This window comes from Hypomesus transpacificus, chromosome 23 (assembly GCF_021917145.1).
Source record: "Hypomesus transpacificus isolate Combined female chromosome 23, fHypTra1, whole genome shotgun sequence".
Classification (NCBI taxonomy): Eukaryota; Metazoa; Chordata; class Actinopteri; order Osmeriformes; family Osmeridae; genus Hypomesus; species Hypomesus transpacificus.
The window spans coordinates 3,960,131-3,985,236 of record NC_061082.1 but is presented as its reverse complement, the minus strand read 5'-3'; the positions used below and the strand labels follow the sequence as shown (position 1 = coordinate 3,985,236).

General features: G+C 48.7%; 2 protein-coding genes across 4 annotated transcripts; one reads left to right on the top strand and one right to left on the bottom strand.

The window, feature by feature from the left end:
- Window positions 1-535: 535 nt before the first annotated feature.
- On the bottom strand, window positions 536-22,065 carry sytl5 (synaptotagmin-like 5). 3 transcript variants are annotated; one of them, XM_047046568.1, is made up of 18 exons: window positions 21,901-22,065; window positions 11,009-11,397; window positions 10,433-10,648; window positions 10,102-10,217; window positions 9,717-9,819; window positions 9,379-9,537; window positions 8,770-8,893; window positions 8,512-8,641; window positions 7,269-7,372; window positions 6,451-6,546; window positions 4,577-4,642; window positions 3,696-3,874; window positions 3,300-3,402; window positions 3,043-3,204; window positions 2,724-2,832; window positions 2,258-2,393; window positions 1,675-1,883; window positions 536-1,024 (listed from the first exon to the last, which is right to left on the bottom strand). In XM_047046568.1, exons 2-18 carry the CDS (start codon window positions 11,119-11,121, stop codon window positions 882-884), a joined length of 2,268 nt encoding a protein of 755 aa, XP_046902524.1. In that variant the 5' UTR covers window positions 11,122-11,397; window positions 21,901-22,065; the 3' UTR covers window positions 536-881. The 3 variants fall into 3 exon arrangements, with proteins under 3 accessions (XP_046902524.1, XP_046902525.1, XP_046902526.1); XM_047046569.1 differs by having other exon boundaries at window positions 8,776-8,893; XM_047046570.1 differs by lacking the exon at window positions 4,577-4,642 and having other exon boundaries at window positions 537-1,024; window positions 21,901-22,064.
- Window positions 22,066-22,473: 408 nt separating this feature from the next.
- On the top strand, window positions 22,474-24,807 carry dynlt3 (dynein light chain Tctex-type 3). Its single transcript, XM_047046789.1, has 5 exons — window positions 22,474-22,595; window positions 23,010-23,051; window positions 23,157-23,280; window positions 23,479-23,556; window positions 23,814-24,807. Exons 1-5 carry the CDS (start codon window positions 22,572-22,574, stop codon window positions 23,888-23,890), a joined length of 345 nt encoding a protein of 114 aa, XP_046902745.1. The 5' UTR covers window positions 22,474-22,571; the 3' UTR covers window positions 23,891-24,807.
- Window positions 24,808-25,106: the final 299 nt, after the last annotated feature.

Here is a 25,106-nt window from a genome sequence, read left to right as displayed (position 1 = left end):
CTAGGAGCGTTTAATCTAAATCACAAGCTTACATCAAATCAAATGAACATCCATGATTTCCAATACGCTACCCTGCAATTGCCTTCATTTACAGTATGCAAATCATTCTGTATTTTTTGTTGTTGCCAGTTTTATAAGATTTATATTGTTGACAGGAATGAAAAGAGACGTACGGACTTGTTTCACGTGCAACGCCAATGAGACTTGTTAGGTTGATTCCTCCTGCAGACGGCAGTGTCTGAGACCAGGCGGGTCAGGTGATCTCAGGTCATCACTCGTGTGGCTATCTGTGCTCTCCTGTGCTAAGTAACAACATGTGCTTCATGGTGTCAGCGCAGACTCCTGGACGGCGCAGACACACGTCAGGTCCTGCTAGGACGTGCTCAAGAATACGAGGGGAATGTTTCAGTCTCGCAAACAACACACACACACAACACTCCCAGAATGCATTGGAAGGTTTTCTAAACAAACCCTCTGCGACTTGGATTACTTCCCCCTCCCCCCCCACACACAAACAGTCAGGCTCCTCCCCACATCTGCAACCCCCCCCCCTCCCAACAGACAGACTCCTCCCAGATACTCCCCTAGGTTGTATAAGTGCAATGTGCTTACGTGACACACTGCTTATGTGCTTACTCAGAATGTTATCTACATGTAATTCATATCATAATACACAACAGTTGTTGTAGTAGTAGCAGTGCTTGGTCATAACTGGATGCAGAGGAGGGCAGACGGATGCTTGGATGCGTGTGTCAGTAAGGCATGACTGGCTGGTCCAAACAGGAAGTGGAAATGCAGGTCAGGGGGTCAGGGAGAGGGGTGTGGTCATCAGCTGTGTATTGCAGGATAGTACTGTGGCCCTCTTGGTCCCGCCCCCTCTCTCATGTCTGGTACTTGCACATGCTGGGCCTTAGCATCAGGGTACACTCGTGTGGAACCTCGGGGTTGTCAATCATCTGTTGCCATAGACGCTGCTCCTCCCCGTAAGAGTCCATCCACTCCACCTCGTTCCCATAGCTGTGGCCTGGGGAGGGGAAGCACACACACACACATACACACATGCACACACACACACATACACACATGCACACATACACACACACACACATGCACACACACACACATACACACATGCACAGAACTGAATGTGAATAAAAGTATTGTATGTACATTTAGAATATTCCAGTGAGAGAAAAATAACTAGAGGAAAAAAGGAAGGGGAAAGTAGAGGAAAAGACAGGAGGGTGGAGGAGAGGAGAGGAGGAGGGGGGGAGAGAAGAGAAGGAGGGGGGAGGTGAGGAGAGGAGAGAAGGAGGGTGGAGGAGAGAAGAGAAGGAGGGGGGAGGAGAGGAGAGGAGAGAAGGAGGGGGGAGGAGAGGAGAGGAGAGAAGGAGGGGGGAGGAGAGAAGAGGAGGAGGGGGGAGGAGAGGAGAGGAGAGAAGGAGGGGGGAGGAGAGAAGAGGAGGAGGGGGGAGGAGAGAAGAGAAGGAGGGGGGAGGAGAGAAGGGAAGGAGGGGGGAGGAGAGAAGAGAAGGAGGGGGGAGGAGAGAAGAGAAGGAGGGGGGAGGAGAGGAGAGGAGGAGGGGGGAGGAGAGGAGAGGAGGAGGGGGGAGGAGAGAAGGAGGGGGGAGGAGAGGGAGACAGGAGGGGAGAAGAGGAGACCCTCCCACACACCTGTCCCTGCGCCCAGTCTGACTCCCCCCAGGAACACGTTGCTGGCCAGGGCCTCCTTATCCCACACGGTGAGCTCCAGACACACGTTGTTCAGATCCCCTGGCTGCAGGCCACAGTAGGTGAACGTGTGGTTCCACTGGGGGTTGACGGTTCGACGCTCCACTGCTGTCTTGTGCTTGGTGGACTTACTGTTGTCAGGCAGCAGGTACCTGGGCAGGAGAGCACAGGGAGAGAAAACAATCAGACTGCCTTGCTCACTGGTTCTCAGTAATCATGAGTTCCTTTGACAGATGCTTTTATCCAAAGAGACAAACACAGAGGATTCAAACCTCTTGACCTGCAACCCAATGCACTACCACTGAGCTATACCCAGCTATACTCATTCTTACTGACAAAACCTTTCATTACAGGGGAGGGGAGGGGAGGGGAGGGGAGGGGAGGGTGGAGGAGAGGAGAGGAAAGAAGGAGGGGGGAGGAGAGAAGGAGGGGGGAAGGGAGGTGAGGAGAGGAGAGGAGAGGGGAGGGGAATGGAAGAGAAGAGAAGTGAAGAGGGGAAGTGAGGAGAAGGGAGGGGAGGCCTCACCCTTTGACAAAGGGGTCGGAGGTGCCTCCAGACTTGACGGCCGTCAGGTTCTTGGCCTCCTTGATCAGCAGCTCCACCATCCCTCCTTTAGGCAGCTGGATGCTGGTCTTCTTCCCTTTGAGAAATCCCTTCTTCACTGGAGGGAGAACAGAGGACAGAGTGAACAAACGAACACATGAAAGAGAGGAAAAGAACAGTTGGCTCCAGAGTCCGGTGTTCAGGGGAGTATCTTTGTGTTGGTGTTGTATGTGTGAGTGAGTGTGTGTGTTGGTGTGTATGTGTGAGTGAGTGTGTGTGTTGGTGTGTATGTGTGAGTGAGTGTGTGTGTTGGTGTGTATGTGTGAGTGAGTGTGTGTGTTGGTGTGTATGTGTGAGTGAGTGTGTGTGTTGGTGTGTATGTGTGAGTGTGTGTGTTGGTGTGTATGTGTGAGTGAGTGTGTGTGTTGGTGTGTAGTTGAGGCTATACCTTGGACCTGGTCCAGGGGGAGTGTGAGGTTCTTTTCTGCAGGGATGTACTTCAGGACCACGGTCAGCTCTCCTTTGTACTGCAGCAAGGAGTCCATGGCACTGTCCAGCTGTACTCACAACACACAACACACAGCACACAGCACACAGCACACAGCACACAGCACACACACAAACAAGCACCAAACAGTGGGCTGTTCATAGACACAACAGCACTTTTCACAGGAAGTATAATCGTTGTCATTCAGTGTGCTGAGAGTGAATACCAGTGTGTGTGTGTGTGTGTGTATCAGTGTGTGTGTATGTGTGTGTGTTCCTACCTTAGGCTGCAGGGCGTACCACTCCTCCAGCTGGGTGTCGAACTCCCAGGAGTCGAAGCTGAGCTCCACCTCCCCCAGGAAGCGGTTGTGGCCAAAGCGGTCGTGGTGCCACACAGACAGCTGCAGTGTCCTGGTCTCCAGCTGGGAGTGGCTGATCACGTACTGCACACACCAGCAGGGAGGGGAGGGGGGCGCTCAGTACACACACACACAGATACACACAGATACACGTACACACACACACACACAAGCCTAACCTTCAGGTTCTCGTTGAAGACCGGGCTGGTGGTGTTGGTCTTGATGCTGGTCTTCCTCTTGCTCTGTCGAGATTTGTCTGGGAGGAGGTAAGCCTTGACATAGCTGCGACAGAAGGAGCAACCATTCAGCTTCTTTAAGAAGGAGCAACCATTCAGCTTCTTTAAGAAGGAGCAACCATTCAGCTTCTTTAAGAAGGAGCAACCATTCAGCTTCTTTAAGAAGGAGCAACCATTCAGCTTCTTTAAGAAGGAGCAACCATTCAGCTTCTTTAAGAAGGCCAACACCTGAGTTTAATGCACAGCGTGTGTGTGTGTGCCAGTGTGGATTTCTGTAAAATGTGTGTTTCTACAAAATGTGTTTCTATCAAATGTGTGTTTCAGTGTGTGTTCACTCACGCGTCTGTGCGTTGCTTCCTGTCGTCCCCCGTGGCGAGGTTGCGACACTCCTTCACGGTCACGTTGAGAGCCCCCGTCCTGTAGCTGTAGCTGATGTTCAACAGCATCTCACCACTCACCCGCGCGTTGCCATAGTCACCAGTCTCACTGTACATGCTCATCATACTGTTGAGACTGCTCTGTGGGGGAAAGGAGGAGGGGGGAGAGGGAGTGGGGGGAGGGGGGAGAGAGGGAGGGAGGGAGAAAGTGGGAGAGAGGGAGATGAGGGCGGAAGGGAGGGAGAGTGAGAGAGAGAGGAGAGGGAGGGAGGGAGGGAGGGAGGGAAGAGAAGGATGGGAGAGGGAAGAGAGGGAGGTAGAAAAAACAAAAGCAGGGGAAATGAGGTCGGGAGGGGGGGGGGGGCGAAGGGGGGGGGAAAGAGGAGGGGTGGGAATGGTGGGAGAGGTGATGGACAGAGAAAAGGAGGTAGGGTAATGAGGGAGCAGGAGGAGGAAGAGGGGAGGGGGTGAGAGCGAGGAAGGTGAAAAGAGATAGGGTACATGTTACACCACTGGCTGTGGTCTATTTCCCATCCTAACCTCTGTCTCTGTCTGTTTGCTAGAGTGAGTCAGTGTGATGAACAACCAATTTAGCCCGTCATAGGCCCTGACAGGAACACATCAGCACATGTTGATGAAGATCGATTCAGCCATGACAGCGTAAGTGGCAAAAACACACACAAACAGACACAGACAATGACACGGACACACAGAGATGCAAACACACACATGCAAACTCACACATGTACTCTCCACTTGGCATAAACAACACATATACTGATTATATAAGCACATAATATAAGCACATGTATTAGCATGAACACACACACACAGGTCACTTACAGTCTCTGCGTCTGAGTCGGGCACACCGAGGTAGCCCCACCTCCTTTCTGAGCCAGGAGTGGAGGACTGGAAAACCGCAGAAGAAGAACAGGCCCGGACAGACAAGTAGAGGATAGATGGATAGAGGAATCATAGCAGAAGAAATGAAAGTGAGTTACCCATTTGGAGGAGTGAAAGGGACAGAAACACACCAAGCAGAGCAGAGCCCCAAGTCCCCAGACCAGAGGCCTGACAGAAGCAGAGCCAGACGTCGGAACCGTCCAGCATTGCCATGGTGATTATCAGATGAGATCAGACTGATTCTAGGTCCTAAGAAATCGATGGTGATAAACGAGGACACCTCAGACATTCTTACATTCGGGCGGGTAAATAGCAGCTGCAGTCACTGGGAGATGAACACACACTGGGCTAGCTTCCTGGGCACTGGGATCACTACACTCCAACACTGAGATGTGCTTATTTCCCAATGTGGCAAACACAAATACATCAAAACGATACCAAAATACTGTTCGAACTCTGCATTTCTGATCTTTAATCTTCTGCAGTTTTATCTATACTATTTATATGTTGCTTTGGATAAAAGCGTCTGCTAAAGAACATGTAAAATGTCATGTAAAAGTATTGACATTCTTCAGTCTTCTTCTGTCAAAGAGGCAGGCATAACTCCGGAAGACCTTCCTACAGTCTGGGTAATAGGATCAGGAAATGGACAGCCTGTCTCTGTCTAGCCAGACTTATAGGACACTGTGTTCACACACTGAAATATGTATGCCCATATGTGTGCCGAGGTGAGAAAAAGATACATCTGATAGATAAGGAATGGGTGGTTATTTCAATTGCAGATTTGTATCTAGAATGTGAAGTTCTAGACATGAATCAGTCATGGTGTAGGTGTGTGTGTGCCCGTGTGTGTGTGCCCGTGTGTGTGTGGCAGATCATCCCTACAGATATTGCATTATCCACATAGATCTAATCATGTGCTTCTCTGGCAGAGCAGTAAGGAGATAGCTGAGACCAGTGGAGCGGATAGGCTTTTGAACTTCTTGTGCTCTTTGAGGTGTTAGCCTCTCTCATCAGCCTCATTGCTATTCTGCTCCCGGACACACTTCCAGGGAGATAATATCTCTCTGGCCTTTCCAGACATCTACCAGTATAACCTAACATCTCTCTGTCCTCTTCAGTCATCTATCATTGTTCTATCATATACTGTATGTCAGGTATCTGCACTAGCTAGCAGCAGTGCAACCTAACTTCTCTATATTCCCTCTGCCCATCAACTACAGTGTGTGTGTACGAGTGGGAGGGGAGTGTAAGCAAGAGAATATCTATGTCTCTCCGACATGCAGTAATAATACAGAGGCTGTCAAACAGCATGAACTATTGAGGCCGTGGAGGAGTCCTCTATATAAACCAGCTGTTTATGCCATTTCAGCACAGTCTAACATCAATCAATCAATCTGAAATGCTTTGGTGCCCCACTGACACACACACGCACGTGTCCACACATCCTGGTGTGGAGTGAGTCATGGCTATGTTCAAGGTGCTCTGTTAGCCATGACAACACAGTAGTCTGCCTCCGGGCATGAAGACAGCAGGCTAGCAGCTTACACACACACACACACACACACACACACACACACACACACACACACGTACACACAACCACACACACACACACACACGTACACACAACCACACACATACACACACACACGTACACACAGAGAGGAGCCAGTTGGTTCAGCTCACACCATTGTGTTTTAGTTTGGTTTAGATATGCTGTGTGTGTGTGTGTGTGACAGTGTTCTCGAGGAGGCTGTGTGTATTGGTCTGTCTGTCTGTGTGTTTATCTCCAGCACCAGGCCGTGTGTTACCATAGACATGGCGTTGCTGAGGCGTCGGCTGGTGACCTTGCTGTGTGCTGACATCAGAGCATCAATGTCCTCGTCCCGTTCCTCGTCAGAATACTCCTGTCAACAACAAGCATTAGTTTACTTGTTGATTCCACATTAGCAAAATGACATGGCCAATGGGTGTAGACTTCTGTGTTGGATCCCTTATGATAAACCATTCTGATGTTAATAATCTGGTGTCCTAATATACCTTTTCTATTGTCACCTGTCTGAACCAGGATTCCGATGAGTTTAACTTGATCCTGTTTTCATATTGCTCCTATTGTAGCTGCTCTTCCTGGGGCCTTGTCAGCTGATCAGCTTTGAGCCAATGGGAGAGTGGCCCTCCTATCAATGTGATTGGTGATGGCTACTCTGACTCAGTCTTCAGCTACCAGCCCTTGCCCCTGGACTTGCCCCTTGCCCCTGGACTTGCCCCTTGCCCTTGCCATGCGACACAAATGGATGCAGGTTTTCTGCATCATGAAAATAACTTCAAGTCAACAACAGAGTTCATCTGAGCAGAAATCTGAGAGTGGAATCACTGGAGCTAGTACGGTGTTCTCCACTGTGTGTGTGTGTGTGGTGTGTGTGTGTGTGTGGTGTGGGTTGTGTTTAGTTGTGTTTATTCTACAACAGCCATAAATTCAATGAGACAGGTTGAGACAGAGTGTGGTAATGTGATTATTCTCTCATCACACACAGAGTCATCTGTGTAGGGATGAGCACCCTTGTGTATCTGTGTGTGTGCGTGTTTCCACGTGTGTGTGTGTGTGTGGAGTGTGTGTGTGGGAGCGGACCGTGTCGTTGAGCCCGGGGACAGAGCGACTTCTGAGACTGAAGGCGTCATCATTCAACACTTCAGGAGCAGGGAGTGACAGGTCCACCTCAGAGCGGCTACGATCTGACCGGACAGACAGAGAGAGATAGTTAGATAGAGATGAAGGCAGACAGAGATAGACAAGGTCAGAGAGAGAACATACAGAACATAACATGTATGAAAGAAAGATGAAGAGATTGAGATAGAGCAAGAGAGAGGGATATGAGAATGAAAGATCTTGTTATCTGTGTCTACCAAAGAGCAGAGATGGAGTGTGTGTAGCTTGGGTTAGCCCAAGGAGACCCGACAGTGTGAGCAGTCCCTGACGTCCAAAAATGAAGTACATGAAATAGACTGTACAGTGTGTGTGAGTGTGTGTGGGGGTGGTTTGGGAGGAACTAACTTTGTAGACCATCTGTGTCTGAAGAAAATCCACCGTTACAGAGGGGATTCCATCCCTAGAGGCCAACCCCTCCCCACACACACACACACACACGCACACACACACACACACACACACACACACACACACAGCATCGCTCTTACTCAATTCCCTCCCTCTCTTCTTCCTCTTTCAGATTTTCTTTGGCTCTGTGCCCCACCCCCCTCCTCCCCTCCCCTCCTCATTCCCCAACCCCCACTCCTGCCAGGTTCCATCACAGCACTGGTAACAACATTAATACACCGTATGTTACTACAGCAACCAGATGTTGCTGCTGTTGATGGGAGATGGCTGGACTTTCACTGAGCAGGAAGGGAGAGACAGGGATAGAGAGAGATAAAAAGACAGTGAGAGAGAGAGAGAGAGAGAGAGAGAGAGAGAGAGAGAGACAGTGAAAGAGAGAGAGAGATAGAGAAAGAGGGAGTAACCGGTCCTGTGGTGAGTTACAGGGAGTGATCCCTCCACACAGTGTGAAGCAGTTAGAGGTGTAAAGAGCTGTCTTTTACAACACATTTCACATGTATTTCACAGGCCCGTTGTCCTGTGCAACAGAGCCCTGGCTGACATCAGCCAGAACCCATTTACACTGTCACTTATTAGACAGCATCCCTCTGGCACCCTGGTTCACTTCATCATCTCTCTGCTCCCCTGCCACACTCCACTACCAAAACAACATGCACATACACACACACACACATGGTGGTTTGGGACAATCCTGTCTCTCCCTGTCAGTGTTTGGCTCAAGCACACCAGCAAGGTGTGAGGGTTGTCATGGAGATACCTGAAGAGACAGACGCCCTGGATACGGCGATGGTCGGGGTGTCAGACTCAGTCCGCCGGTGGCCTGCGGACATCTTGTCAGAGACACTGTCACTGGAGTGGAAACTGGCCACACTTTCTGCTCCATCAGGCTAAACACACACACACACACACGTACACACAGACAAACTGTGAGTTTGCAAGTATGTGTCCAGTATGCCATGTGTCACTGTAATGGGAACAAGCTTATGTGTGTGTGTGTGTCTGCGGGGTTGCTGACCCTGACCCTCCTGCTGCTGCTGCTGGGTGTAGGGGAGCGGTCTCTGCCCAGCGTCTGAGAGGAGGGACGTAGGTTGTTGGGCACGGTGGGCAGCCCCGAGGGCTCCAGGGCCACAGCACTGCCCCTGTGTAAAATCAAACGTACCCTTTTATATTTTAAACTCTAGTATACATCAGTTTACCTACTATATAATAGCACACCAACTACACAAAATCGTGTCACAAAAATCAAATCATGATATGGCGCAGGTATTGCAGAGGTTGCAGCAGAATCTTTTGAGGTTGTAGCAGTGTGTGTTGAGGTTGTAGCAGTGTATGTTGAGGTTGTAGCAGTGTATGTTGAGGTTGTAGCAGTGTGTGTTGAGGTTGTAGCAGTGTATGTTGAGGTTGTAGCAGTGTATGTTGAGGTTGTAGCAGTGTGTGTTGAGGTTGTAGCAGTGTGTGTTGAGGTTGTAGCCGTGTGTGTTGAGGTTGTAGCCGTGTGTGTTGAGGTTGTAGCAGTGTATGTTGAGGTTGTAGCAGTGTGTGTTGAGGTTGTAGCGGTGTGTGTTGAGGTTGTAGCAGTGTGTGTTTGGGAGGTGCGGTGCCTGCGTCTCGAGTGTTTCCTCACCTGTGTGAGCGCGGGGCGGAGCGCGGGGCGGAGCGAGGGGCGGAGCGCGCGCTGCCTACGCTGTGTGTGTCTGTGTCCGGAGATGAACACACACTCCTGCTCTCTGCTCCGGTCTCTGGCTTCATGCTGGGCCGACTGCCTCTCTTACCCAGCCTCAGCCTGACACACACACACACGTACACACACACACACACACACACACACATACACACACACACACAATGTAGTGTGGAATTGTACAGCGAATGTTTATAATGCTTTACAGGGCCTGTTGAAACAGTGTGTCAATGGTAAGTGTGTGTGGTCAGTGTGTGTGGTAAGAAGTGTGGATTCTTCACCCTTTCTTCTTGGTCCCGTCCGTCGTGCTTCCCTTGGTGGCGATGTGTGACTTGGGCGTGTCCGAGCACTCTGATTTGAGAGAATCTGTCTTTGCTGGGGAGGCTGGGGATGAAAACCGTCAGCAGTCACATGATCAGTTCAACAGGAACCACAACAAGCTGTCCTACCACACTGAATAACCCAGATGATAATTCATGAGAATATCATTACCGGTAATTTGAATTGTGGAAATCCATATTTTATGCCATAGGATTGAATGAATAAACAAACTCAAAACAACAGCAAGACAAGACATCTTCTGGAACTATGGTGTTGTATGATATGGTGTTTGTGGCTCTGACAAGGGTTAAAAATGCGGTTGTGGTTCCTGGATGTGTTCCTCACCTGCAGGGCTGTTCATGATGGTCTTCTTGACCACGTCGCTGCTGAGCACAGTCCCCTGGTCGAACCTCCGGGAGCGCTCCTCCATAAACCACTCCCCCGTCACCACCTTCAGCTCCCTGCCAATCAGGGACAGCGCACACATTAACCCCTGACCCCTAAACGTGTCAGCGTCCGCTGCCTGTACCAGGTCTAATCAACATAGAAACACCTGCTGTCCTCTCAAAGGGAAGGAGACAGATGCTGAGTCATTAAACAACCAATCAGAAGCCATCTGGAGTTCATTAGCACACACACACGCGCACGCTCTCTCCCGCCACCCACTGCCACTTACGAGATCTTGGCGCAGACGGAGCACTTCCACTGGCGCCCCGTGGGCGAGGAGACCCGGCAGGTGTTGCAGACGCGCTGCTGGCACTCCTGGCACAGGTCCCCCCGGTCGAAGATCAGACCCAGGCTCTTCAGGCAGCGGGAGCACTGACGCTCCCCGACCTCCTGGGGGCGCCGCGAGCCCTTCCGCTTGATCTCCACCAGCTCGTTCTTCAGCTTCCTGCCCAGGTCAAGGAAGGAGAGAGAGAGAGAGAGAGAGAGAGAGAGAGAGAGAGAGAGAGAGAGAGAGAGAGAGAGAGAGAGAGGAGGGAGGGAGAGAGAGAGAGAGAGAGAGAGAGAGAGAGGGAGGGAGGGAGAGAGAGAGAGAGAGAGACGTCGACAGGGAGAGACAGACAGCAAGAAAGAAAGAAAGAAAAGAAAGAAAAGAAAGAAAGAAAGAAAGAAAGAAAGAAAGAAACAAAGAGAGGGAGTTCAATTCACTAACTAGTCGGGAGGAAGGTGTTTTCCGCACTTGGCCAGGTGACGAGTGGTGAGGATGTTGGAAGTGGGACCAGTGAGGAGAGCAAGTCCTTCTACTCACCTAACCCTCTTCTCTTCTCTCTTCCTCAACTTGTCATCCTTCTGCAGTACGTTCAGGATCACCTGACGCTCATCCTCCAATAGGAAGGACAGATTCAGCTCTTCCCCCGCCATATGTCCTTTCCTCTATAGCTAGCCAATCAGAGCAGCCAAGGCTAGTTCTGGGGGTGGGGTCACACTCAAGGTGTCATGAGCCAGCTACATGACCTCTCAGATGTTCTGTTGGGGTTCTGGCAGGGTTCTCTTGTGGTTTTGTTGGGGTTGTCCTACGGTTCTGTGTACGTGTTCTTCGAGCATGTGGGTTACTGTCCTCTTAGTGTGAGAATTGTGGGACTGAGGAACGTTCTCAAGATTCTTTACGGTTCTTCACAGGGTTGCTTCACAGAGATCCTGCATGAAAAAAACACACAAACATTCACAAACACGAACAGGCAAGCGCACACACAAAAACACACACGTCAATTGTTATTGAGTACAGAAAATATGAAGAGCTGGATTTACAGATCTGTCATTTGCTTTCCTGGTCTTCTCGTGGGGTCTGTGTTAAAACAAAAAATGGGCTCAAAGGTTAAAGTACATACCACAGGGACTGAGGCCTTACCGCAGTGGCCCTGCTTAAAATTTCGAACTTCAAATTTGCTTTTCCACCTTTTAATTCCATGCCTACCATGAACTGTTCTATTCATGCAAAGCATAAAAATGACAACAATACATCTTCAATAAAAAGGAATGTACCAAACAGCTGGTATCAGTGTGCAGGACCCAGGGGTTAGGGATAATTGATGAGGATAAAACTGGATAACGATTCAATGATCACAAGTCAGGGAGTACCCAAGCAGCAGAACCAGCGGCCTATTACTACCCCCTTCCCCCATCCAGCAGTCTGTAGTCTCATCTCACCTCACACATCAGATACCCACAGAAGCAAGGGATCGTCGAGACTTTATCAACTCAAACAGTAAGACTAATTACATAATGTAGATATGTACACACACACCCACACACAGACACATGTTCAAAGAGTCGCTCACACACGCACACACACACACCCACACACTGTGAATACTTTGTGTTAATTAGTGTGCACCTGTCCTCTCCAATGATAATGGGTCCTCTGGGTACCTGGCATTGACAGTGCAAATGTCACCTAGCCCCCAACAGAGGTGCACTATGGGAATGCTAACTGGCTCATTACTGAATGTCACTGTCAACAGGCAGAGGCTTAAAGACCTCAGTACACACACACACACACACAAACCTGAACACAGACAAACACACATATCTGCAATCTGGGGTGATTTTTACTTTTCTCTGTCTGGAGAAGCCCTAACACCATATCCTTAGCTGCTGGTAATAGATTGAGTTTTGAAGCCTGTCTTGTATCTGTAATGTCTCTGTGGCTCAAGCAAAAGGGCAAGATGATGTTCATACAATTCAGCAATAATGACTAAATGCATGCACACACACACACGCTGATTCTTTTTATTATTTTCTTTCTTCTGAAGTGTCACAATGAGTCACATATCGATTACGATTTAGGTTTTTTCATCGCCATTGTTTCTGCTTTGGAAAGCCTGACTGGAAAGATAGACGAGGAGAAGGCTCAACCGACCATCACCAAGAAGGAGAGGTAGGTCACAGGAGAGGGAGGAGGGAGAGAGCAAAGGAAAGTGATTAAGAGAGAAGATGAGGAAGCGATCAAAAGATAGACAGACTGGGAGGAGGGTGTGATTACGGGAAGAGCAGGGGAGGAAGGAGCCGTTGTGTGGGGTGGAGTTTAATAAGGAACAGCAAGAGAAAGTGACAGAGAGAGAGAGAGAGAGAGAGAGAGAGAGAGAGAAGAGAGAGAGAGAGAGAGAGAGAGAGAGAGAGAGAGAGAGTGAGAAAGAGAGAGAGTGAGAGAGAGAGAGAGAGAGTGAGAGAGAGAGAGAGTGAGAGAGAGTGAGAGAGAGAGAGAGAGAGAGAGAGAGAGAGAGAGAGAGAGAGAGAGAGAGAGAGAGAGAGAGAGAGAGAGAGAGAGAGAGAGAGAGAGAGAAAAAAAAAAACAGGAGGAGAGAGCAAGAAATAACGAGGAAAAAGAGGTAGCTCCGTTCACCGACGTCAGGACTAATCTACGTGACACGTTTTCCCCAAATCTATTTAGCCATGAGATTATTTAATTAAAATAAACGTTGAACATTTTAGTCGGTGCTTCTTTAACTGTAGGAAAATACTGTTATTAAATTAAATGCTGTAGGGAAGAGTGTAAGCCAGACCTGAGACGGCAGTAGGACCCTCCCAGCAGTTAGGCCTGTCGACTGCTGGGTACATTCAGCACCACAGTCCCACGCATGAACACTCGTACCTGCCTGGCTGTGATTTATTTATCTTCAAACGGCTGTGCTTTAATACAAAGCTGCTTAGTCCACGGGTGACTTCAATCCCCTGGGTTCAAACTAATTACACCATCGTGTCCTGCAGAGTGGCGCAGGATGTGTGTGTGTGTTGATTAGGTGGACGGCAGAAGAGAGAAGAGGGTGGATGAGAAGAGGGTGGAGGAGAAGAGGGTGGAGGAGAGGAGGGTGGAGGAGAGGAGGGTGGAGGAGAGGAGGGTGGAGGGGAGGAGGGTGGAGGAGCAGAGGATTGGGGAGAGGATAGGAGGGTATAGGAGAGGACGTCGACGGCAGAAGATGGAGAAAGGCGAAGGAGGGAGGACTCGAAGCAGGGGACCAGAGAGAAGAGGGAGGGAAGCCGAGTTGCGGGGAAAGAAAAGATGAGAAGGAAAGTGAGGGAAGCAGCCGGAGGTCAGAGCTGCTGTCTGAGGCCACCTGACTGCGTTGGTGGCCCTAAACGGCATTGCGTCTGCCCTCCTCCATACCTCCCTCCATCCCTCCTCATTACTGTCTCTTATCTCGTCCTCTTGTCCTCCCCCTCCCTCCTTCCTTCCTTCCTTCCCCTCCCCTCCCTCCCTCCCTCCCTCCCTCCCTCCCTCCCTCCCTCCCTCCCTCCCTCCCTCCCTCCCTCCCTCCCTCCCTCCCTCCCTCCCTCCCTCCCTCCCTCCCTCCTCTTTTACATGAATTAGTGCTAATGAACAGATGAAGCCACCCTTCTTGGCAACAGTCACCGCTCAGGAGACTGAGGCATCGGTGATGAACATTCAAAGTAGCGTCGTTCCTTCCAGCTCTGAAGCTGATTAATCAACACGGAGCGAGCCAGAGAGGCAACCGCCGGCTAATGATTGAAGACTGAACAGGTGTGCTCGGGGTGTGTTTGTCTTTTGTGTTACAGCGCAAGACGCACTTTAAGATTTTCGATGTGTGTGTGACAGAGAGGGAGGGCGGGTGTTTGGGTGTGTGTGACAGAGAGGGAGGGCGGGTGTTTGGGTGTGTGTGTCTTCCGCAGCCATGTCAGTGTCAGTCAGTGACTCAGGAGGAAGTGAGGCAAAAAGAATCCTCATTACACGGCTGCTCACAGTTTACACTTCAGCATGCACACACGTTCGCACACGCATTCACACGCACGTTCACACACACACGCAGCATGACAAACATTCACCACACTCCTCGTGCCTCAGTACAGTACAGTAGGTGAGAGGTGTGACCTACAGTGAGGTCACATGACAGCCTCAACAGCGACCGCTCATTTGAAGCTTCGCCACACCTGACACGGTCACCTGACATTGAGTCAAAACCTTTTTATCGGCAACACCAAAAATGAATTACGGCTTACTGTATTTGACTAGTGTAAATACAAACATGGGATCAACTAGACTAGATAAAGAGAGAGCAGCCATTCCGGGCAAGGAAGGTGCCACACACACACACCCATACATCTACAAATATGCACAAACGTCATCAAACCAATAAACCTACTGCGTGTATTTACATACTGTAGTTGAAGTGGAGGTTTTCCATGGATGGGGCAGTGCATGCCGAAGTGATAAGAAGTGTGTGTGACATTAGGGCTGGTATTCTGAGGCTACCCTCCCTGAGTACACACACACACACACACTCACACACTCACACACACACACACACACCCTCTGAAGTTCTCTCTGCCCTGAGCAAACACGCTACCGAGAAAACCATTCTCCCAGCCTCTCTTTTTTTCTCAGCAGTAGATACATCACACCAAAAATACGACGTCTCAGTTTCGCCAGGGGGAAAGAGCTAGAATGCGGAAGGAGTTTCAGCACAGAGACACCAGACTCTACTCTGGTCAGTGGGAGTCCAGGGTACTGCTGACAGGGTCATCCATCTGCCAGAGAGAGGCCACAGGTGGGCCTGAAAAGCTGGCACAGGCCCAGCTGGCATGAGGGGCCACGGCCAAAGGCTGGCCATTAAGAGAGGATGCCGATGACAAGCTCAGTATTTAACAGATACACAGGGGCATAGACTAGAGGACAGACTGTTCAAGCCCACGCTAAATACCAAAAGACAGTGTGTAGACAGTGTAGATTCTCACAGACTAAAGAAAACAAAATGCTGTTGTTTTCTTTTTCTATCAGCTCCCCACTCCCCTCTCTCTCCACCTATTCCCCTCGCGCTCCTCCAATTCTCACTCTGTCTTCCCATCATCTTTTCCTCTTTATGTCTTTTCTATCTTCGCTTCAATATTCTCTTTCAGCCCCAGGGCACAGTCAACAGTAAGGAAATGTGCGTGCGTGTGTTTGTGGTTTGTGAGCGCTGTATGAGGGTGCCGTTCATGTGTGTATATTTCTGTAGCCCATGTGTGTGTGTGTGCGTAGCCCGTGTGTGTGTGTGTGTGTGCGTAGCCCATGTGTGTGTGTGTGCGTAGCCCGTGTGTGTGTGTGTGTGTGTGTGTGCGCGTCGCACGTGTGTGAGTGTGTGCATGTACAGAATGTGGGTCACCCCCCTTCCGCCTCCGAAGGAAGCAGCAAAGGCTTCCCGTGGATGCCTTGTTATTTCAGCTCACATCAGCACATTTCTCCTGGACTGGGGAGGACAAGAGGCCCCTGAGGACCCAGCAGAAGGTGTCTCAGCCCCTAAACATACCAGTTATCTCAGCCCACAGATCTCTCACCTTCTTCGAGCAGGTAGCCATCCTCCAGAGGAATATCTCTCTCAGAATGTAATTTCCCTCAGGTCTGGGCTGGGTTCTCTCACACACACCTCAAAGGGATGGGGAGTTTGGGAAGTGCAGACCAAGGCCTTTGCCTGGGTGGTCTCATCAATAAGTCATGCGAGAGGCTGGCCTCCATCTCCTCTTAATGTCTTTCCCGGCGTTCTACTTCTAACACGATGCTGTTCATCATTTCATCTTCCCATGATTATAGCGGCTCTTTCATCGTTTACCTTAAACCATTTCGATTACACTCTTAATGAGGGCTCGTGTTTGTTTACACTGTCGCGGAAGTATTGCTTTCTATTCTCATTGTGATGGACCTGCAATCCCCTGGTGTTAACGTACAAACCCAAGAGCACATGCATCCCTCCTGAATCTTTAATTCCTGACAAACAGCAAGTAAAATCGATGATGAATGTCAAAACATCTTAGCCCTGTGTCTCAGGGGGACATCATCCGTGGAACCCTCCACTCAACCAGCTCTGTGCTGCAGCACAGATACACACAGAGCTTCCGGAACACGCTAACACACTCCGCTGAGAGAATCAGAATCAATCAGGATCACAGAGATTCTGAGATGTACAGACCATAGACATATATGTAGACATATATTAGACATATACTGGTTTGATTCATTCTTCCACTTGTTTGACTGAATCTTTCAAGGAGCTATGATGAGTTGGATGGATGTACTGGTGCTGTCACACATTCTACAGGAACGGTTCCAAACAACATTCAGGCTACAGAAAAAGTCCCTACACACACACACACAAACACATCATATTAACTTTATCAGTGCTTTGGAGGAAATGCACCAAATAGAATTACTCCTGGTATCTATACTGTTTATCTGCCTGGACGTAATTCACTTCCAGAGCTGGCAGGATGTGTGTCTGTGGTCATTCATCTACCTCCCAGGCTCCAGACGCAGATAAGAGATGGCACGCTGGAGGAAACAGGAAATACTTCTGGGAGAGACTCTGCCAGGGAATGGGCAAGATCCAACAATACCTGACATGTGTGTCCGTGCGGAACTGTCTCTGCCTGTGTGACACACACACACGCACACACACACACACATTCACACTGGCTTGTGATAGGTTTACCCATTTGGAAACTAATGAATGACCTTCCCACTGGACTAGACCTGTCATTCATACTTTGCATGTCAATCAAATTTGACGCTGCACACAAACACACACACACCTAATCACTCCCAGGACATGTCAATAACTGTCGAGGAAAACATCTCACCTCAGTCTGTCAAAAATCCAATAACAACTGCCAGTCACTTGATGAACGTCATTGGTGAACTTTGGTTAAAGGTGAACCTTGTAGACTGCGTGTGCTGCATGATAACCATGTTCTACATCCACATGATAACCATGTTCTACATTCACATGATAACCATGTTCTACATCCACATGATAACCACGTTCTACATCCACATGATAACCATGTTCTACATCCACATGATAACCACGTTCTACATCCACATGATAACCATGTTCTACATCCACATGATAACCATGTTCTACATCCACACGACCAGGAAAACCAGCTCAGTGTCAGACAGAATGCTGCCACACTGTCTCATCCTTTTACAAACCGTCTCCTGGTGCTGGTTTATCAAGACACACACACACATCCATGATGGCACACACACACACATATCCATGGAGTTACACACACACACTCATCTATCAAGACACACACACACACGACATGCTCCCATCAGGACCGTGGGCAACTGTAACAGCCAGGCCTGCCTTCCCGCTTCCTCAGCCTCCCGTGGAGTTCAATGGAGCAGAAAATGGAAAAAATAGATTAGACCATCTGAGCTTGTGACTCGGCGGCCGTATCTCTCGCCCTCCTCTCTCACCTGGCCTCTTCACTCCCAATCAATACTCTCTCCCCTTTCCAGCTATCTTCCTCCACCGGTTCCTCCCCGTTCTCCTCTTTCTCTTTCACTGACCTCATCTTACCACCTCCACCCTCCGCTCCGCTCCTCCTCCCCCCTCATCCATCCGCTCCTCTCCTCCTCCGCCCTCATCCCTCCGCTCCGCTTCTCTCCTCCTCCGCCCTCATCCCTCCGCTCCTCTCCTCCTCCCCCCTCATCCCTCCGCTCCTCTCCTCCTCCCCCCTCATCCCTTTCCTCCACCCCTGAAGAGAGCCAGCGGCAAATTGTTACTGGCGATGAGTTCTGCGTGTCCTGTTTACGGTCCTATTATGCGAGATATGCCAGTGTGCTCTCTGTGTGTGTTGCGGGGGGGTACAATAACTTATTTGTGTGAATTAAAGAGACACAGGATAGAGGAGGAGTGAAGTGGGGAGCATGCATGGAGAGCTCACGTTAAGCCTCTGTCACTCATTAGTATTCTACTGGGTGTCATTGAAAGATACGTGAATGCCACTGAATGGAGTTGGAATTCTATTTATTGTTCCACTGTCGGAAAGAAACCAAGTCATGAGTAATAAAATGAGACTGGAGCCATTCTGCTTTAAGGAGATTCAGAGTGACCTAATCAAAACAGACTATAGCAGCACTGTTATTGGTGTACAGAGCTGGTGTGTGTTTACAGTTTCTGTTTCAGTAGAGCCTGCTTCTCCTCGACATTGAAATAACTGTCAGATTAGTCACAATCCTCTTCTTCCTCAACATTTTCCTGCGTGCTCCATTCAAAACCAACGTCTGTCCTCAAAAGACCTCTTCTCTCAGCATTCATCCCTCCCTCTTCCTCCCCATCCACCGGTCCCCTTTGTCATTTTCTATCAGCTGTTAATTAGCTGAAGGTAACTGTCAATCATGGCCATTCCAGATCAGAACTGGAGTCTAGCTACCTCAAAACATGGCCACAGGTACAGTACGTCTGACAAACCCTCCACCTCTCCCCTCCTCACCCACCTTCCTCCATCCTCCTCACCCACCCTCCTCCCTCCTCATCACCCCCTCCTTTCTCTCTCCTCCTCCCCCACCTCTTCAACAATGTCTCTCCGGATGTTTAGAGACAGTCAGCTAATAACAGATCACTTCCCATCCGGCCCCAATGAACTCTTCAGTTGGCTTGCCCACATCACCAGGTCCTCATGTAGACATGCAAATGATCTCAGGCTGATCTGAGAGTGGTGGAGACACACATTCTGTGAAACTATGCCAAGGCGAGGAAATGATACCAGGGGCTCATCTTTGATCTTATGCATAGATTCCGCCTCCCCTGTAGATCAGATCAGAAGGATGGAACTTCCTTTTGTTCCTTTGCCCTAACACTATAATCACGATGTGCGATTATGGCTTTAGCTATAGCGACGACAGCACTGGCGATGATGAGCTGTGGTCTATTGTGTGAGGATCACTTCAGCCTAGCGTTGTGTGCCCCTGCGTGCCGTGCTGGATGGAAACGCCATGTCTCATCTTCTACTACAGCATCTGAGGGAAATCAGCTTGTTTGTTCCCGCCTAGCTCTGACGGGAAGATGCAGAGCGGGAGTAGAAGCTGGTCCCATTAACCCATATAGCTGCTGCTCTGTGTGTGTGTGTGTGTGTGGGGGGGGGGGGGCAGGGGGTGAAGGCAGGAGAGGGTGGGGGGGTATTGGGGTCGTGGACGGCTTCTGTCTCCTCCTACTTTTCCCTCCTTCTCATCTTGCTCCAGAAGCCCCAGGAAACTAAATATTTCATGGGATGCTTTCCATTCCGCTGCTGCGGTTGACTGCTCGTCCTCCTTAAAGCAACGGGATGAATGGCTTGCTCCGAGCAGGGAGGGAATTCTGAGGGTGTGTGAGTTGTTCCCCCCCCCCCGCAAGTGAGTCTGTGTGTGGGCGGCCAGAGACAGGGGATGGAGGTGACACCGACACGCACGTGGCCTGAAGTGAGTGGGTGGAGAAGGGTCTGGGGCGACGGAGGGGTGTGTGTGTGTGTGTGGGGAGGTGTGTGTGTGTGTGTGTGTGGGGAGGTGTGTGTGTGTGTGTGGGGAGGTGTGTGTGAGGGTGGGGGGGGATGTGGTAGGATGAAGCTCCCTGACGACCAACCCTTTTATATAGTTGAGTCACTCCTTCCTGCATTGTGTAGAAACCCCCCCCCCCACCACCACCACCCCCAATTCACCCCCCTCCACGCTCCTCCGCTCTAATGACGGAGCTGTTGTAGCAGTGGGCTCCCTCTGATCGCCTGGCTGCCTGGCTGCCTGGCTGTGATTGAATGGGGACACCAGCCTTCACCAGAGGACTGCCTGGTGCATAGCAAGCGGCTGGGCTGTGTACACTTCAGAAGGGAGCGGAGCGCAGTTGGCGGCATCAAAGCACACGAGCGAAGCATTGGCAGGGGGACGGGTGAGTGTGGGGGGGAGGTGGTGGGGGGGGTGGGCGGGGGGCACCAGCACGACATGCCCCTGGATGTGCAGCGACTGGATGCAGCTGTACTGCGGAGTGGATCGGGGCAGCACAACACTGCCGAACCAAGAAGCACAAAACCAACAACCACTGATGGCTGAAAGAGCAAGTGCAGATGAACAGCTTTGTGTCTTATGGAACTGGATCAAACGCTGTTCCACAAACACTCTGGTTTCCGGAACAGTCTACAAGCTCGTTGTAGTCTTTGTACAATAGATGGGTCAGCTTGTTCTGATTCTGTACAGCCCAGAACCTTCCAACATCATCTCTATTAGACTGAGAGGAGTGGTTATGGTCTACAAGATCCCTCCACATTCATCACTATCACACACACACACACACACAGTAACACATTTTACACAGCTATGTCCCACAGTTCCTGTCCTCATCTCTTTTCTCTGGTGTCTACAGAGGCTGCTGTCTAATGCGCCCTGACTAGATTCCCTGGGGCTTCTCTGCTGTGATGGATTTGCTATCTCTGTCGCTGTTTCTCCACTGTGTGTAGGAGAGTGAGGGAACCCCCTTATTTCCCCTGCCTCCCCTCCATCTCTCCCTGCCTCCCCTCCGTCTCTCCCTGCCTCCCCTCCATCTCTCCCTGCCTCACAATCCTCCCTTCTCCTCCATTCAGGCTCACACAGCGCTGTCCAATTCCCACCCATTTACATTTTTTAAGTAATGGATGTCACCCAATATGAGTTGGAATCTATTTGTGTTAAATAAATAAAACTTGTATTAGAGGGGCATGGTTAAGTTAAAACATTGGACAAATCAAAATAAGGTTTAATGTTTGGATGTGTTTTAACTGAATGCAGCTTGGATTGGGCTTTCAATGGGCAACTGAATTGTTTCCTTCTGGTTTACAGATATAAGCTAATTGGTTAAGTATGCTATCTATCTCACAAAATGAACATAGGTTTAACCTATGTCAAATGCTGTATTTGTAATGAGATGTACATTTTTTCGTGTCGTTATTTTTCCTCCTGTCCTATTTGACATCAGCATGTTTAACTAAATGCTACGTAGTCTGCACTGACCATCGTCGAACCAGTTTTCAGGGTTTAAAGCCTGGGTCTGGAAAACAAAAAGGTGCCATTTGCTGCATTGCACCTGTTCAAATAAACGCCTCGAACTTTACAATGAGAGTGAACAAGTACAGTGTCTCCGTTAAACTATAAATTATTTATTAATTCTGCATTATAACGCGTTATAAATGTGACAGTAAAGCCAAATATTGGTAAAATGAGATGAGTAGAATGAAATGCTTAAAAACTGACTGTAGCAAATAATTATTGGCCACGGTGATCAGTTCCTGGTCTATCGCTGTCACCTCACACCGTAGGGGAATCTCCCACCGAGAACTGGTTGCATTCATGCATTTTTAAAGAAATATTTATGTTCGTCAGAAAAATCTTCAAATATTTGAACAAAAGTGCAATACTCTTACCTGAGACACTTTGCTGTGATGCACTGCCAGTGAAAAAGAGCATCGAGAAAAGAACTGGACTCCGAGTAACCTAACCCTGGTACCGCAGGTTCGTATCAGTCACGGTCTCGGTGTGCTTTGAACACAGCTGTAGTGGTCCTCTCCCCGGTGTCTCCGCACAGCAGCCGGGGTGTTCCCGTGTGGAGGGGGCGTGGTAACCGCTCCTGGGAGAAAGACGCAGCTGGATTGCCCCGTTCATCATTCCTAGTGTGCACGTCTGAAAGAATCTCACCCCGCCAAATATGACTTTCTAAATGTATGTGTATTGTAGCATAGGCTGTGTGTGTGTTTTGTGTCCCGTTGAGTTTAAACTAGCCATACACAATACACAATGCAGTTACCAAATAGTTTTTACTCTATTTGCTAAAATAAGAATGTGTTGTATTGAGATTATTAAAAAATATGTTTATACTATACAGCTACCACTCACATAAAAACATTAATAATTATGTATTTATTTTCAAAAACAGTAGGACCTCCCATCCATAGGCGGCAGTATATCATTTGGTCATAAAAGGATATTTATGACCAACTCTTGACACGTTATCTTTTCACCTCCCATCCCAGTAACAGCTAGAAGCTAGCAAGCTACGTGAACATAAACAGCACTTAAAGAATACATTATTTTAACGATGGAGGAGTATTCTGGAGACGAGGTATTGTTTAAATAAAATACATAATCCTGAAGACATTTAATAATTGGTCGCTAGCCGCAAAGGTAGCAGTACTGTACAACGTTAGAGTTGCAACCATTTATTAAACCTCTCGTAGTTAGCTCAGCTAGCTTAGCTTGTTCATTTTGAGTATCTTATATCTCTACATATCCCTCTTTTCCAAAGTTTTCTGCCTACACATTAATGCCTTAAACTTTGGGTTATACTGTTCATATTGTTCACAGAACATTGTTAAAAAACTCTACTGTTTGGGAAGAATCGTATGAACTAGATCGCTAGCTAGATTAGCTGGTTTAGTTGCATGGGTGTGGTCAAATCAGAGCGTTATCCTGGCCTTGTTCGGATAGATTGTCCACTATAACGGCATCAAAATCAGTTAATATTTTCTTTTTATAGGTGTCTTTCAATTCTGATGAGGCCAGTGTGTCAGTTAAGGAGGTAAGTATCTATTCTCTGTGTGAGATAAATTGTCAGACACAGTTGTGGGCGAATGAGCCTCAGCATTATGGTCTACCTTTAAACTGAAATATGTCTTGTTGTCAGTGTATTGAAAACATAATTGGCGGAGTAGACTATAACCAGAACAAGGTAAACCAGTGGACCGCCAGCATCGTGGAGCACTCTTTGACACAGCTGGTCAAACAAGGAAGACCGTTTAAGTTCATAGGTAGGCGACTTTTTTTTCTTTAAAATCTTGGAAACGTTGCTTGGTGTCATCACAGCAAGCACGTGTCAGCTCATGAACCAGGCCCCATTTAGAGTTTGGAATATGGACTATAGTTTTGGGACCTGTATACATAGAGATGTGTAAGTTGGATGTGGTCTGCATATGCTAATGTAACAGTGGTTCTCTGGTGTTTGGCAGTAAACTGTGCCATCATGCAGAAGAGTGGAGCAGGCCTTCACACAGCCAATTCATGCTATTGGGACACTGCCACTGATGGTGAGGAAACCTGCACGTCGCTAACTTTCTATCCTCAACTCTTCTCTCCAGTTTCTCACTTAAGGGTCCCTACGAAAGACTTTGTGATGTCACAATTTCACAAATGTGACTCATTATTTTCCAGATACAATTTGCAGCTGTGTGTGTGTGTGCTGTTACAATGTGTGTGTGTGTGTGTGTGTAGTGTTGTAGCAAAGATTCTCAGTTGGGATGACTTCTCTGTTCTGATTGGTTCACCTGTGGCTTCTGTTCCACAGGAAGCTGCACGGTCAGGTGGGAGAATCGCACCATGTACTGCGTTGTGAGCGTGTTTGCGGTTGCCGTGACGTTGTAAGACGGGGTCACACGTCTTCCTGTCCTTTCCCGACCCGCTCTCCTCTCGCACCGAGATGCACGCACACATACAGGAACGCAAGACCACCGCCCAGCCTTGAAGATCCAATGCTGATTATCCAGAACAAGACCTGTCTGTCGTACAAAAAGAAAACATCTCCCTGCCCACATTCACAAACATGGGAACCTGAGGATGGAAACTCTGTGAAATTGTATGTGAGAAGGAATAAAGAGCTCAATATGTGAGCAAAATGTAAATTCTAAACTGTAACGAGACAGCTATTCTTTTGGGACCAAGAAAATGGCACAACCTAGTCTAGTAGATAGATATCATATAGGTGTTGACTATTACTGCACAGGAATTTACAAAGATGTTAACATTCATGTGTTCAATAATTGCCCATCTTAAAAACCCCTATTTAAATATAACAGCATATCTACAGTTGGCCATAGCTTCCACCTGTATCTACCAAGTATAGTACTGCAGCACAGCAAAGACCAATCCTTCAGGTTTGGTACATTCCTAGATGAGACACATGTAAGGTGGTTCCCTGTTTGTCTGAGGGTAGACAAGTTGCTATTTATGAAAAAAATCTAAAAAGATTTAAAACCACAAACTTAATGTATTTATTTGAAGATAAACCCCTGGACTATGAGCGGTCTTCATGGTTTTGCTGCTTCGTTTAGCTTGTTTTCCCATTAACTCATTTTATTACCCTATGGCTTTGTAATGACTTGTAACTGTAATCTTGTATGAATTCGTGTTTATTACGTGCTGATCAGATGATCCACCAGGGGAGACTGTCGCAGTGTCTCATGCCCAGGATGAAACTCCTGTTCTGGGCTTAACATCCCTGGACGCACCTTCATGCGTAGAACATCAAGAGCTCGGATGTAAATAAACACTAAATCCATGAATGGAGCCGTTCATTTCATTTGACTTCATCACAACTCATCTAGGCATTTCAGAGATGATCGAATGAATCGAAATGTCCCAAGGGCAATTACACTGTGTTGTAGAAGGTAACTTTGCAGGAACCTTCTGGCTCAGTGGGTAAGTATGTGTACCATCGAGTTTACTGCCAAACACGGTACCCCTGGTTCAAAGGATGTAGAGAGGGGACCCTGTGGTGTAGTAGGTTGAGAACAAGGCCCTCACCCACAACGACTTGGGTTTAAATCCAGCCCAGAGCGTAGTGCCAAACACCCGCTGGCCC

Excerpts from the sequence above, each read along its gene's own strand:
- sytl5 (XM_047046568.1), bottom strand. The coding sequence starts at position 11,121 with ATGGCGGGGGAAGAGCTGAATCTGTCCTTCCTATTGGAGGATGAGCGT. Across the intron at positions 9,538-9,716 it reads GACGGGACCAAGAAGAAAGG|GCTGAGGCTGGGTAAGAGAG; the intron begins GTGAAGAATCCA and ends TGTGTGTGTCAG. Across the intron at positions 1,884-2,257 it reads TCCGACCCCTTTGTCAAAGG|GTACCTGCTGCCTGACAACA; the intron begins GTGAGGCCTCCC and ends TCTCCTGCCCAG.
- dynlt3 (XM_047046789.1), top strand. The coding sequence starts at position 22,572 with ATGGAGGAGTATTCTGGAGACGAG. Across the intron at positions 22,596-23,009 it reads AGGAGTATTCTGGAGACGAG|GTGTCTTTCAATTCTGATGA; the intron begins GTATTGTTTAAA and ends TTCTTTTTATAG. Across the intron at positions 23,281-23,478 it reads AAGACCGTTTAAGTTCATAG|TAAACTGTGCCATCATGCAG; the intron begins GTAGGCGACTTT and ends GGTGTTTGGCAG.